This window comes from Bos grunniens, chromosome 1 (assembly GCF_055505025.1).
Source record: "Bos grunniens cultivar Pamir isolate PY7600 chromosome 1, Bosgru_T2T1.0, whole genome shotgun sequence".
Lineage (NCBI taxonomy): Eukaryota > Metazoa > Chordata > Mammalia > Artiodactyla > Bovidae > Bos > Bos grunniens.
In genome coordinates, this window is record NC_141165.1 from 156,329,953 (window position 1) to 156,344,173 (window position 14,221).

The window sequence follows — 14,221 nt, forward strand, 5'->3', positions numbered from 1 at the left end:
ATAAAAGCATTGGAGAAGAGCTTGGCACATGGTAAGCACTTGAGTGTGTCAGCTTCTGTGAAGTCCCACTCTGCTCAGTTCCAGTGTCTCCAACTACCATAGAAAGGATCATTTAATAAGAAGAGTTTATTTAATTTTTCTTATTCTTTGCAGACTTGCTTCCATTTCCTCCATATAACACCTTTTGTGACCAGTTTCTGTTTTACCAGACAACAGTGTTGTTATAATTCATTTGGAAATTGTTCCCAGAGAGAGGTGAAATGAAGTGAAGTGAGAGTCGCTCAGTTGGGTCTGACTGTTTGCAACCCTGTGGACTATACAGTCTACGGAATTCTGCAGGCCAGAATACTGGAGTAAGTAGCCCTTCCCTTTTCCAGGGGATCTTCCCAACCCAGGGATTGAACCCAGGCCTCCCCATTGCAGGCAGGTTCTTTACCAGCTGAGCCACCAGAGAAACCCACAGTATTTAACAAAATTTGGCTTATGAGGAGGTGGTCAGAATAGGCGGTCCTGCCTTGAAATATACTGATCTTCTTCTCACTTCAGTTCAGTTCAGTCGCTCAGTTGTGTCCAACTCTTTGCAACCCCATGGACTGCAGCATGCCAGGCCTCCCTGTCCATCACCAACTCTTGGAGCTTGTTCAAACTCATGTCCATTGAGTTGGTGATGCCATCCAGCTATCTCATCCTCTGTCGTCCCCTTCTCCTCCCGCCTTCAATCTTTCCCGGCATCAGGGTCTTTTCCAAGGAGTCAGGTCTTCACATTAGGTGGCCAGTATAGTGGAGTTTTGGCTTCAGCATCAGTCCTTCCGATGAATATTCAGGACTCAACCCACACCAACCACCCATGGCCATATTCACGTCAGCTCTCTGGGACACATTCCCTCCTCATGAGGTCTGCAGGGAAGGGTGCTGTCCACTGAGATTTGCCCCAGGAAGGGAGGCTCCCGGTACCCCGACTGGAGCTGGCATCATGGGGCTGGAGGAGGGGAACTTGTGCCCAAGGCCAGACTCCACCCAGGCACACCCCTTCCAGACACCAAGGTGAATTCCCAACTGCTGGTCGGTATTTGACTTTCCACATAAGATTAGATTAAATATTTGGGTTCATAAACATCTAGGACTGCAGACAGCAGTCAGCGAGGGCTCGGCTGACTACAGGCGAAGCTGCACACAGGCCAGATTTATGCAGCACTCTGGAAGTTCCCCAAGCCAGCAGGAAGGTGCAGCGAAGATTTCCCTACCGCTCACACACCACACAGGCAAGTTTCCATCACAAATTCTTTATTGTTTGAGGAATTAAGTAACAAAGCTATTTTTTTCACCAGAAAATGATGAAAGGAATGATTTTCCCAGTACAAGACCTGGCCTTTCCTTCCTTTCTGCTTTCCTTCCTTGCTTTCTTCCTTCCTTCCTTTTCTGCACCCTTTTGCTCTCTCTCTCTCTTCTCTCTCTCTTCCTCCCCTTCCTCCTGTATTTTCTTCTTCTCCTTTCCCTCTTTTTCCTCCTTCTTCTTTCTGTAGGGCTTTCTGTACTTGTTTCTTCAGTAGTTGCCTTTGCCCGGGCACTTTGAATGTGTGTTTCTTTATTTTTTTTTAAATATTTTATTTAATTAATTGCACCAGGCCCTAGTTGCCATATGTGGGATCTAGTTCCCTGACCAGGAAACGAATGTGGGCCCTCTGCACTGAGAGGGTGAAGTCTTAGCCACTGGACCACCAGGGAAGTCCCTGAATATTTAATTTTCTAAATGGAAGTTTCATGGTAAATGCAGATACTCTTCTTTTTCTATTCCTGTTATAAAAGGGAAAGACTACTGCCTTTAGGTCCGGATGATACTGGTGAGCCACAGTCTTTGTAGGAAAGAGAGTTTTGGGTTTGAGAATCAAGGGCATGTGGCTTTCCTCATAGTGTCCCTTTGTCCTTGTCATGAATTATGCACATTTATGACAGGGGCTCCCCTGGCAACTCAGACAGTACAGAATCTGCCTGAGTTGTAGGAGACCTGGGTTCAATCCCTGGGTCAGGAAGATCCCCTGGAGAAGGGAATGGCAACCCACTCCAGTATTCTTGCCTGGAAAATCCAATGGACAGAGGAGCCTAGTGGGCTACAGCCTATGGGGTCACAAAGAGTCAGACACGACTGAGCCATTGACACTTTCATTGTGTGACAGTTTAGGGGTTATTATGTGTCCTGAAGATAGGGCTCAACCCACTGATGTGTGTGGAGTCCAGCTTGGATCTTGGTCTCATTTCTTTTTGCCCAGTGAGCTGACTGGTTGCAGGCGATGGAAACAGGGAGTTTCTGGACTTCGTGACCTCTTCTAGGACAAAGTAGGGGCTGGGTGCCAGCCTGGGTGAGTTGGGTTTCGAGACTCAGCACTGTGACCTTGGACAGGGGATTCCAAGGGCTTGTCTCGGGCTATAGTTACTCTCTCCCCAAAGCAGCAGACAAGCTCCAAGAATCTCTAGGGACCCATCCTTTTTTTTGACTGAGCAAGAACCATCTATTAAGAATGCCTGAAAATGTAGACCAATTTGTATTAAACTGTATGACCTTGCCAATATCCAACAATTTTTAACCTCTATAAATGGCAACTTCAAATGGTTCAACAGGATGTAAATAATAGTGGCCTCTCCATTCCTTCCTAAGGTGAATGCCTATTATGATATTCAACTTAGAGGAGGAAAAACTGTTTATACTAAATGTGGTCAACGTCTATCAGTTAAATAGTTATTCTGGATATCAGAAATGTTAATCTGTTTGTTTCAGCAGAATGTCCATCAATGAAACAGCTTTCACACACCATGATTTGGTTTTTGCCTGTGGGTATGGGATGAGTTGCCCAGCCATGTCTCATAAACAGCGTCTAAATAGTGAATCCTCCTTGGCCTTGACTTTTTCAGTCTGGCCAGGGGTCAGCACTGAGGCATTTTATCCCCAGAGGCCCTTTTCAGCTCTGTGCTTAAAAAGCACCTCCTGATCTGCTTATCAATGGCCTCTGTCCATATAAAAGAGCTGAACAAATAATCAGCAGTATTAGCTCTAAGAGGCTGGTCAGTGCAGCTTTGTCCACACCCAGAAACAAAGCCAACTCCAGGGGAACTCTGAACTCCGAACTCCTTCATCTCAAAGCTACTCTGTAGCAAAGATTCTTGGTTGGGTTTCAGGGGCCCAGGAGTCCCCCAAAAGTGAATGTAGAGCTTTGTGTCTGCATACATATACTTTCCTGGGGAAAAATAGTCATATTTTTCAATTTTGTTTTTCAAGGAATCTGGGGACCCTCCCTACCCTCCCCTCCCACAAATAATTTAAGAATCACTATTGTAGTTTCATGTTGAAATCTGCAGAACACAGGTGAATGAATGAGTAATAAAAGTCTGCTCCTCACCAACCCCGGGCTTTCCTAGGGGCTCACATGATAAAGAATCTGCCTCCAATGCAGGAGACCTGGATTCAATCCCTGGTTGGGAAGATTCCCTGGAGAAGGGCATAGCAACCCCCTGCAGTATTCTTGTCTGGAGAATCCCATAGGCAGTGGAGCCTGGCGGGCTACAGTCCATGGAGTCACAAAGAGTTGGACATGATTGACTTTCACTTCACCCAACAACCCCTGTGCAGGCCCAGGGATTCAAAGATGCATAAAATGATCCCTGCCCTCCAGCAGCTCCATTCTCTTGTCTTTTGAAACCAAAGGATTTATTCTCTAAACATCAGTTTCCTCATTTGTAAAACAGATTCAATTCAGTTCAGTTGCTTAGCCATGTCTGACACTTTGCAACCCCATGGACTGCAGCATGCCAGGCTTCCCTGTCCATCACCAACTCCCGGAGTTTACCCAAACTCATCTCCATCAAGTCGGTGATGCCATCCAACCATCTCATCCTCTGTTGACCCCTTCTCCTTCTGCCCTCAATCTTTCCCAGCATCAGGGTCTTTTCCAATGAGTCAGCCCTTCGCATCAGGTGGCTAAAGTATTGGAGTTTCAGCTTCAACATCAGTCCTTCCGATGAACACCCAGGACTGATTTCCTTTAGGATGGACTGGTTGGATCTCTTTGCAGTCCAAGGGACTCTCAAGAGTCTTCTCCAACACCACAGTTCAAAAGCATCAGTTCTTCAGCACTCAGCTTTCTTTATAGTCCAACTCTTACATCCATACATGACTACTGGAAAAACCATAGCCTTGACTAGATGGACCTTTGTTGGCAAAGTAATTTCTCTGCTTTATAATATGCTGTCTAGGTTGGTTATAACTTTTCTTCTGAGGAACAAGCATCTTTTAATTTCATGGCTGCAGTCACCATCTGCAGTGATTTTGGAGCCCCCAAAAATAAAGTCTGTCACTGTTTCCCCATCTGTTTGCCATGAAGTGATGGGACTGGATGCCATAATCTTAGTTTTCTGAATGTTGAGCTTTAAGCCAACTTTTTCACTCTCTTCTTTCACTTTCATCAAGATGCTCTTTAGTTCTTCTTCACTTTCTGCCATAAGGGTGGTGTCATATGTGTATCTGAGGTTATTGATATTTCTCCCAGAAATCTTGATTCCAGCTGTGCTTCATCCGGTCCAGCATTTCTCATGATGTACTCTGCATATAAGTTAAATAAGCAGGGTGACAATATACAGCCTTGATGTACTCCTTTCCTGATTTGGAACCAGTCTGTTGTTCCATGTCCAGTTCTAACTGTTGCTTCTTGACCTGCATACAGATTTTTCAGGAGGCAGTTCAGGTGGTCTAGTATTCCCACCTCTTGAAGAATTTTCCACAGTTTGTTGTGATCCACACAGTCAAAGGCTTTGGCATAGTCAATAAAGCAGAAGTAGACATTTTTCTGGAACTCTCTTGCTTTTTCTGTGTTCCAACAGATGTTGGCAATTTGATCTCTGGTTCTTCTGCCTTTTCTAAATACAGCTTGAACATCTGGAAGTTTTTGGTTCATGTACTGTGAAAGCCTGGCTTGGAGAATTCTGAGCATTACTTTGCTAGTGTGTGAGATGAGTGCAATTGTGTGGTAGTTTGAGCATTCTTTGTCATTGCCTTTCTTTGGGATTGGAATAAAAACTGACTTTTCCAGTCCTGTGGCCATTGCTGAGTTTTCCAAATTTGCTGACATATTGAGTGCAGCACTTTCACAGCATCATCTTTTAGGATTTGAAATAGCTCAACTGGAATTTCATCACCTCCACTAGCTTTGTTTGTAGTGATGCTTCCTAAGGCCCACTTGACTTCGAATTTCAGAATGTCTGGCTCTAAGTGAGTGATCACACCATCATGATTATCTGGGTCGTGAGGATATTTTTTTTTTTTTTCTAGTTCTGTGTATTCTTGCCACCTCTTCTTAATGTCTTATGCTTCTGTTAGGTCCATACCATTTTTGTCCTTTATTGAGCCCATCTTTGCATGAAATGTTCCCTTGATATCTCTAATTGTCTTGATGAGATCTCTAGTCTCTCCCATTCTATTGTTTTCCTCTGTTTCTTTGCATTGATCACTGAGGAAGGCTTTCTTATCTCTCCTTGCTATTCTTTGGATCTCTGCATTTAAATGGGTATATCTTTCCTTTTCTCCTTTGCCTTTCACTTCTCTTCTTTTTATAGCTATTTGTAAGGCCTCCTCAGACAACCATTTTGCTTTTTTGCATTTCTTTTCTTGGGGATGGTCTTGATCACTGCCTCCTGGAGAAGGAGGTAATTGTCTACATTTAAGAGAGGTTTTGATCATCCTGTGAATAGCACACAATGAACAGGAAATTGAAACTAAGCAAGCAAGCAAACATGACCAGGAGCTTAGGGAAATGCTTGTGTTGGGGTGACCACTGACCTAGGTTCCTGAAACTACAAGAGCAAACCACCTTTTTACCATGTGTGAATCTTGGGCTTTCCTGGTGGTCCAGTGGTTAAGAATCCATCTTGCAATGCAAGGGACACCGGTTCAATCCCTGGTCTGGGAAGATCCCACATGCTGTGGAGCAACTAAACCACAACTTACTGAGCCAGCACTCTAGAGCCCACAAGGTGAAACCACAGAGCCCATATGCTGCAACGATTGAAGCCCATTCACCTCGAGCCCATGCTCTGCAACAAGAGAAGCCACCGCAGTAGAAGCTTGAGCATTGCACCGAAGAGTAGCCCCCACTCACCACAACTAGAGAAAGTCTGCATGTAGCCAAAAGACCCACCACAGCCCCAAACTAAATACATCTTAGAAAAATAAAATAAAATAAAATGTGTGAATAAAATGTGTCCCAGCTCCCTCCTGTAGTGGAGCTGTATTTCTTCCTTCCTCTGCAGTGATCCTCCCCTCAAGATTCAAAGTGCCCCATCCTCATTCCCTTGAGGCACCCCATCCTGGATGGCCTTGCTAAACATCAAAACACGCCTCTCCTGTGACCACTACGTTCCCTCGGAGCCCTGAAGGAACAGGGGGCTAATGACTGAACTCTTCTTATGAGTCAGGCTCTGGCCCGGAGTGTTCATAGGTGGTGAAGAACTTAGGAGTTGCTTTGATGAAAACATTCACAGAACAGTGTTGGCAGTGAGCGTGACTGACATTACCGTCCCTTCCATGTGACACTGGGACTCTACTGCCTCTGCCTGGAGGATACAGGAATTACAGGCACAGAGACACAGCCCACAAAGGAGACTCATGGAAGGTGGGTAGGCCAAGGAGCTCAGTGCTTGGAGGAGCTTGTAATGTGACCACCTCTCTGGGGGAACCCCGATCCTACGTGGGCCTCCAAGGTGGGCCTCAGGTGGCCCAGGGCATGCTGGAGCCACTTCACAGAACAGCACTTCAATGAACAGAGACAACTTGAATAGTTCTCATCTCCACAACAACAACAACAACAACAACAAAACCACAAAAAACACAACAAAACATGAAGGGGATCCAGTTCTCTGCCCAGAAGAGGTCCCTTCTTCCCCTTCTCAGTTGCCTCCTACTCCACAGTCGCTCAGGGTCTTCTCCCAGACTAAACTTCCCGCGTCACCCACCAACCAGCCTTTTTATTTCGTAAACTTAGCTCTTCTGGGATTTTTGTTTGTTTTGCTGGTTTTTTTCCCCCCGTTGTCTCTATGTTCCAACCATTTTTCTACTTGACTTAACCAGAGGAAACCAAATTCTCTCTAGCGGGTGTGGCAGGGGGATGTATACACTGGGAAATCAGTTTTCTTTATTGGCTGAAGCTGTGGGAAAGGGCTGGAAGGACCAGAGGGTGAGAACACTGGTGGGTGAAGCAGTCGGGCTCCATCACATTTGAGAGGTGAGCCCCAGAGAATACGGGAAGGGCTGGTTGTCTGTTGATGCATGAGACACATGTGAGGTCCCCCCCGATGAGTAGACCTGGACTCTTAAAGGTGGAAGAAGCCAGTGGTGATGATGTCTTGAGTCTGGTTAAAGTCAGTTCAGCTACACTCTTAAACAGTGAACTGCTATTTTAAGGAGGACAAGCATACCTCTGTCACATTGCTTGGAAAATGTGCTTGGCAAGTTGTTGTTCAGTCACTCAGTTGTGTCCAACTCTTTGGGACCCCATAGACTGTGCATGACGAGTACTTCAGGGCAATCTGACATCTTTGTTAAATTTCTTTTTGACCCTCTCTGTTCACACCTGTTACAATGCTTTGCACCTCGCACGCTCCTTTGTGTCCATCTCTCCCACAACACTGAGGTTCCACAGGTAGAATTCTCATATTCGCTGTTGCTGCATTTCCAATGCCAGCACATACCTGGCACATGCATTTACTCATCAAACATCCATTGTGTGCCCAGTGTGTGCCAGACTCTGTGCCAATGTTTGCTAAACGAGGGTAGACAGAGGCGTGGTGACAGATGGGAAACATGAGACCACAAGCCAATAATTACACACATACAAAATGACATATACACATAATTACCACATATTGGAGAGAGTGCTTTGAAGAAAAGTAAAAAGACACTGGGCTTACCTGGTGGCTCAGTGGTAAAGAACTCATCTGCTAATGCAGGAGATGGGGGTTCGATACCTGGGTTGGGAAGATCCCCTGGAGAAGGAAGTGGTAACCCACTCCAGTATTCTTCCCTGGAGAATCCCAAGGACAGAGGAGCCGGGCAGTTTCCATAGAGTCGCAAAAGAGTTGGACATGACTTAGCAACTAAAACAACAACCAAACAACACAAAAAAAGACACTATTGGAGAGAACTGGGGGAGGGGAGAATGGCTGAGAGCAGGACCAGGGATATTTTCTCAGAAGCAGCAGCTAAGCTGGGCCCCAGAGGTCGAGGGGGTAGCAGAGGGAAGAGAAGGGGAAAGTATTCCAGGCTGAGGGAATAGAATGTGCAAATGTCCTGATGCAGAAGAATGTTTACTGACATGGAGGAAGGCAGGCCAGGCCAGTAAGACCAGTTGCCATAAGGGAAGAATAATTGGGGATGTGGTTAGGGGCTGGCCTGGCCAGGCCAGGAAGGAGGATTTTACTTTGAGAACAACAGGAAGGTATTGCATGTTTTCAAAACAAGGGAACGATATGCTCCCATTTCCCTCTTAAAAAGAGCACATTGACTGGGCAGAGATAGGCAGATGTGACCCCGGGGAGGCGGTTTTAGGGAGGGTTGTATTGTACTGCATTGTGTCCGCCAGGTGAGAGACGCTGGTGGCCAGGCAGTGGGAACAAGGATGGAGTTGCGAAATATGAGTAATCTCTCACGTTCCTTTGTATCACTTACTGAAAGTGCTTCGTTCAAATACAGAAGGACATACTCATACCTTAGGGATACCTGGAATAAATCACAGCCTACACATAGGAAACGGAGAGCATCACAATGTCTGTCCACGGCCCTTGCAGACTTCTGCCCCATAATTCCCTAAGAACACAGAACATACATCATCATTGCTCCCTTCAGCTGATGTCTGTGGAATATCTATTATGAATAAGGCATTGTGCTAGCTATTGTGAGGTGACCCGTCTATTTAGAAACAAAGTAATGGATGAAGGGTAATCGATGAAAATTTTGAAGGTAAGAAAAATATAAGGAAGAAAAAATCTGAGTATACCAGCCATGTTAACACTTTAACCTTATTTATTTCCAGGCTTTTTTCATTTTCTTCTACATATATTATTTATTTATATATGCAAATTGGGATCATAATACATATAGTTTTATATGCTCTGTAACTATTATGTGCTTATGTTACTTTTATTATAAGATACTGTGCATGAAAAACTGTTGCATAAAACATGCAAAATTTAAAGAATAATAAAATATGCACTTAATCACCAGCCAGGTAAAGAAGAAATAATATTACTCCCCCCACCTAACCTTGTCTGGCCCTCCCTCCATTCCTTAAGGCAGCCAAATAGAGAAAGAATTCATTTTCTTAAACTTGTTCACCTATTTTATTTAAATTGCAGCAGGACGGAAATATGCCAACTCTATCCAATCTGACACAGACACTGGAATATGTCTTCAAAAAGATTTTTATCACTTACATGGAAAACTGGCGCAGGAACACAACAGTTGAGCAAGAGGCCCTGCAAGCCAAGGTTGATGCTGAGAACTTCTACTATGTCATCTTGTACCTTATGGTGATGATCGGAATGTTCTCTTTCATCATTGTAGCCATCCTGGTAAGCACGGTGAAATCCAAGAGACGAGAGCACTCCAATGACCCATACCACCAGTACATCGTGGAGGACTGGCAAGGGAAGTACAGAAGTCAAATTGTGAACCTAGAAGAACCAAGGGCCACCATCCATGAGAACACAGGTGCAGCAGCGCTCACGATGTCTCCTTAATCAGAGGTGGAGGCATGGAGTCAACATCTGATATGCAAATAGGAAGAGATGCTGGTTCCATGGAGTCAATCCAAGTTGTCATGCTTCGAAGACACTAAGTTCCTCACTCTGTGTTGAGAATTTTCATTGAGATCCCGTAGCTGATCAGCTAAGAGGACATTTCAATCTCATGCTTCACGTTTGCTCTGTGGAGCAATAATTTATGTTGAAGACCTCTTTTCCTTTCTGTGCAATGTCAGTGTCATTTTAATCAATGTCAATAGTGAAAATAAAACCAAATTTGAAGTAATGTGCCTGGGCAGTGGCAGTGGGGATAGAAAGGAGAAATTAACAAATCATTGAATAGTCTCCCTTGTGAAACATTATTCTGTATGTTTGACTGACTCAGTTTATAAGTAACCAAGGTGTATTATTCTGAAATGGAGGTTCAAAAATCTATCACTTGCTCACTAGATTGAAGTAGGAGCATTTATTTATTAATTCATGAATATAGAGTCTGAAGTGACAAATGAACAGAACCACAGGTTTCCTTTATGTGTATTGTTTCCTTGGCATTGAGCTTATTTGGAAGTCGGAAGACAGAACCAACATTTCATAAGGGCAGAGTCCACACCAAATAGATAGAATCTTTAGGAACTACCTGGTATAACAGAAACATATTTTTAATTAACATTTTAAATTTTACAGAAGACTAACTTAAAAGTTCTTGTTATTATAGAAAATAATAATAATATGTGAAAATGCTGCCTAATAAACCACTCATTCTTTTCACTCAATTTATTTTCTTGGTTTACAATTACTTATTTGTGTTTCAAGAAATTTATTTTCATGAATGTATGGAAAGTGGCTGAATTGCTGAGGTCTATTGAAGAACTAGATGGTAACTGCTTAATATTTTGACCCTGGGGGTCATGATATTATAGAATGTCAGGGCCAAAGGGCACCTTGAAGATCACAGAATCCTTGTCAGACCATTTCACTTATGGATAGGCAACCCCAGTTCACAGATTAGGTGACTTCATTCCTTAATTCAATCAAGTACCATTTATTATCTGTCTACTTGGGTCAATGGCTTCCCTTGTGGCTCAGCTGGCAAAGAATCTGCCTGCCATGAGGGAGAACTGAGTTCAGTCCCTGGGTTGGGAAGATCCCCTGGAGAAGGGAAAGGCTGCCCACTCCAGTATTCTTGCCTGGAGAATTCCATGGGTTGTATAGTACATGGGGTCACAAAGAGTTGGACATGACTGAGTGACTTTCACTTTCACTTTCTGGGTCAATGGCCTAGACCAGGAGTATACAGATGAACGTGATTCTCTGAGCTGGAGGAACTCACTCAGCAGAGAGGGAGGCAGGCACAGAGAAGGAGTCAGAACATCCTGATGATATAAAGTGACAGGGTTATAACGGAGACCAACACAAAGTGGGAGGAGCCAGAACAGAGGGCCTGCCCACCTCGGGTTAAGGTCCAGAGAGCCGCTGAGAGGGGAAAGTCAACAGCAAGACAGATATATGGGGTGTAACCTCATGAAGCTTCATGCCCCCTTGCTTATACTCTGTTCCTTCCCCAGCTCCCCGTCTACTCAGCCGAGACAGGGCATTGTGAACAAAGCCTCAAGTCTCAGAGCACTGAGACAAAATTGAAAAGAGGAGTCCTTCTTCAGCATCTTATATGGATTACAAGATTTGTCTCTTTAGAGTGAAAGACACTAGGTCTGTTTCCTAATAACAAGCATGTGACTGTGCTAACAGAAGCATTCAGTGCACTGTGGAGGAAAGCCACCCATATTCCAAGAGCATATATGGCAAGGGTAGTTTCTCTCCTTAGATGAGAAACCCAGAAATGCTGAACCACACAAATTTTTTTTAAATTTATTTATTTATTTTGGTTGCATTCAGTCTTAGTTGTGGCATGCAAGCTTAGTTCCCTGTGGCATGTGGGATCATAGTTCCCCGAACAGGTATCAAATCAGTGTCCCCTCATTGGAAGGTAGATTCTTTTTCTTTTTTAATTTTATTATGAAAAATTGTGTTAAACATTTACAAAAGAAGAGAGTAGTTTGGAAGGCATATTCTTAACCACTGGACTACCAGGAAGTCTCCAGAACATTTTAATCAACGTGCCCAGAGCAGCAGATGGATAGCATCACTGATTGAATGGACATGAGTTTGCGCAAACTCTAGGAAACAGTGCAGGACAGAGAAGACTGGTGTGCTGCAGTCCATGGCGTCACAGAGAGCTGGACATGACTGAGTGACTGAACAACAACCAGAGCAGCAACTCGGGCAACAAAATCTCGGCTTTGGGTCTGGATCCAGACAGGAATCCAAGGTTTCTACTAACTGGTAGAAACTTCTGGTTTCTACTAAATTTGGTAGAAACCAAATTTATCTCCTTGACCAAACCCTGGTCAGGCTCCTTTGAACCCTCTTCTTGAATTGACCTCAACCTTGGCCTAAAAACCCTGAGGACTCTTGGCACAAAAGATACCATCCACCTCCCCACACTGAGAGACTTGAACAAACACTACCTACATCCCTAAGGAGATCCTGGCATGCTTTAAGGTGCCTGCCTAGGAAAACTTAAGGGGCCAGGAGAACGTACTATTTGTTCAGGCCAAAACCTGGTGGTAGGCAAATCAGCCCCTGAATCCCTGCTACAGCATTTACTTTAGAAACCTTTCAATTATAAATCCTTTTTCTCCTCCTTTGAGGTATAAATCATTTACCACCCAGACCACCCTTGTCTCTTTGATATGCTAGCATTCAAGGAGGTAACGGCTTTAACTTGCACCACTGCCTCCAGTCATAAAGGCTGAACTTTGTTTCTCCTCCAGGTAAGCATCTATTGACAGACTCAGATGCAGTTGACCCAGTCCCCTTCACTTTTTATAAATTTCCACTGACTCTGCTCAAGTACCTGCTGTCCAACTCCTTCTTATCATTTTTTTTTTTTTTTTTAATTTTGGCTGTGCTGGGTCTTTGTTGAGGCACATAGACTCCTCTTACTGCAGCACATGGGCTCAGTTCCCCCAAGGCAGGTGGGATCCTAGTTTCTGGTCCAGGGATCAAATCAGGGAAGTCCCCCTCCTCCTTTTAAAATGCTCAGTTACCTCTGTACAAAGCGAGCTTGGTTCATGCTGGGTTCTCTTCCCTATTGTGATAGTTACTGAATAAAGTCCATCCTTTACACTTCAATGGTGTCAAGCTTTTTTTTATCTTTGACACAGAAAAACAAAGGGGAAAATATCCAGGTTCCCCTAATTAAGTACGTTTTATTATCATCACTTAAAGTATATTGGGGCCAACCCAGATGGTTAGCAGCCAACTTTACTTTGGGGGAATAGGAGAAAAGCCCAATATTTACCAGCATTTCAGGTCTACAGCTGCTGGTACCTGCTCCACTTTGTCACTCCAGCATCAATTCCCACCGAACCCAGCCTTGCCACATTCAACCTGGCAACTAAAAAAACGCCAGTTCCAACAAATTGCTGGTTTTCTTTCCCACCCGTCTGCTTTTAGAGTTCTTTCCAGTTGATCCATATAAACTGAGTCCCACTCACTTTTTGCAGCAGAGCTCAGAAGTCATTTGAAAAGGAACCCATGGCAGTGGCTGCCCTGATAGTCAAGGTTCAGATTACCCAGATTCAGGTCTCAGCTCTGGCACTTGCTGGCTTTAAAACCTTGGACAGTTTAATCAGTTCATGTCTCCGTTTCTTCATCTGTGAAATTGTTATGGTCACATCATGTCTTTTATAGGCTTGTAAGACTTTTATTAGACAATAGGCAAAGTGCTTAGAGCAAAGCTATTTTTGTTACTCTCTCCAGGAAAACTTGGCAGAACTTGTTGACAGAATTAACCCCCTACTCCCCAGTCCCTCGGTTTGTCCTTTCCTCTGCACTCCCAACGGGATTCCACGAGACTGCCTGGGTTCAGATATCAATTTTGCCACTCCAATCCACACGTTTCCTTGAATCAACCGCTTAATCTCCCCCTGCCTCAGTTTCCTCAACCAAAAAAGGGTGAACTTCCCTCTTGTTACCCTGGAATTTTGGGTGTCCACTTTGCACCCTTGCTTGGGAGTGGGCTCAAATTCCACTCGGGTTTACTAAGCGCTTGTTGAATGAAGGAATCTGGGAACCTAGTAACTGTCACCCTACAACCATCCCAAAGGGAAAGGAATGCATTTTTGGCAGAGAAGATAAAGGCTAAATTTGGAAACTTCTGAGGACCTACATCAGACTGGTTCCAACAACAAACTGGTTCCAAATCAGGAAAGTATGTCAAGGCTGTATATTGTCACCCTGCTTATTTAACTTACATGCAGAGTACATCATGAGAAATGCTGGACTGGATGAAGCAAAAGCTGGAATCAAGATTGCCAGGAGAAATATCAATAACCTCAGATATGCAGATGACACCACACTTAAGGCAGAAAGTGAAGAA

At 44.2% G+C, this 14,221-nt stretch overlaps 1 protein-coding gene across 2 annotated transcripts; it reads left to right on the top strand.

Annotated features, from left to right (window-relative positions):
- Positions 1–1,127: 1,127 nt before the first annotated feature.
- On the top strand, positions 1,128–10,066 carry KCNE2 (potassium voltage-gated channel subfamily E regulatory subunit 2). 2 transcript variants are annotated; one of them, XM_086413975.1, is made up of 2 exons: positions 1,128–1,262; positions 9,394–10,066. In XM_086413975.1, the coding sequence occupies exon 2, from the start codon at positions 9,406–9,408 to the stop codon at positions 9,775–9,777; it is 372 nt and encodes a 123-aa protein (XP_086270101.1). In that variant the 5' UTR covers positions 1,128–1,262; positions 9,394–9,405; the 3' UTR covers positions 9,778–10,066. The 2 variants fall into 2 exon arrangements, with proteins under 2 accessions (XP_086270101.1, XP_086270113.1); XM_086413987.1 differs by having other exon boundaries at positions 1,130–1,262; positions 9,397–10,066.
- Positions 10,067–14,221: the final 4,155 nt, after the last annotated feature.

Excerpts from the sequence above, each read along its gene's own strand:
- KCNE2 (XM_086413975.1), top strand. The coding sequence starts at position 9,406 with ATGCCAACTCTATCCAATCTGACACAGACACTGGAATATGTCTTCAAA.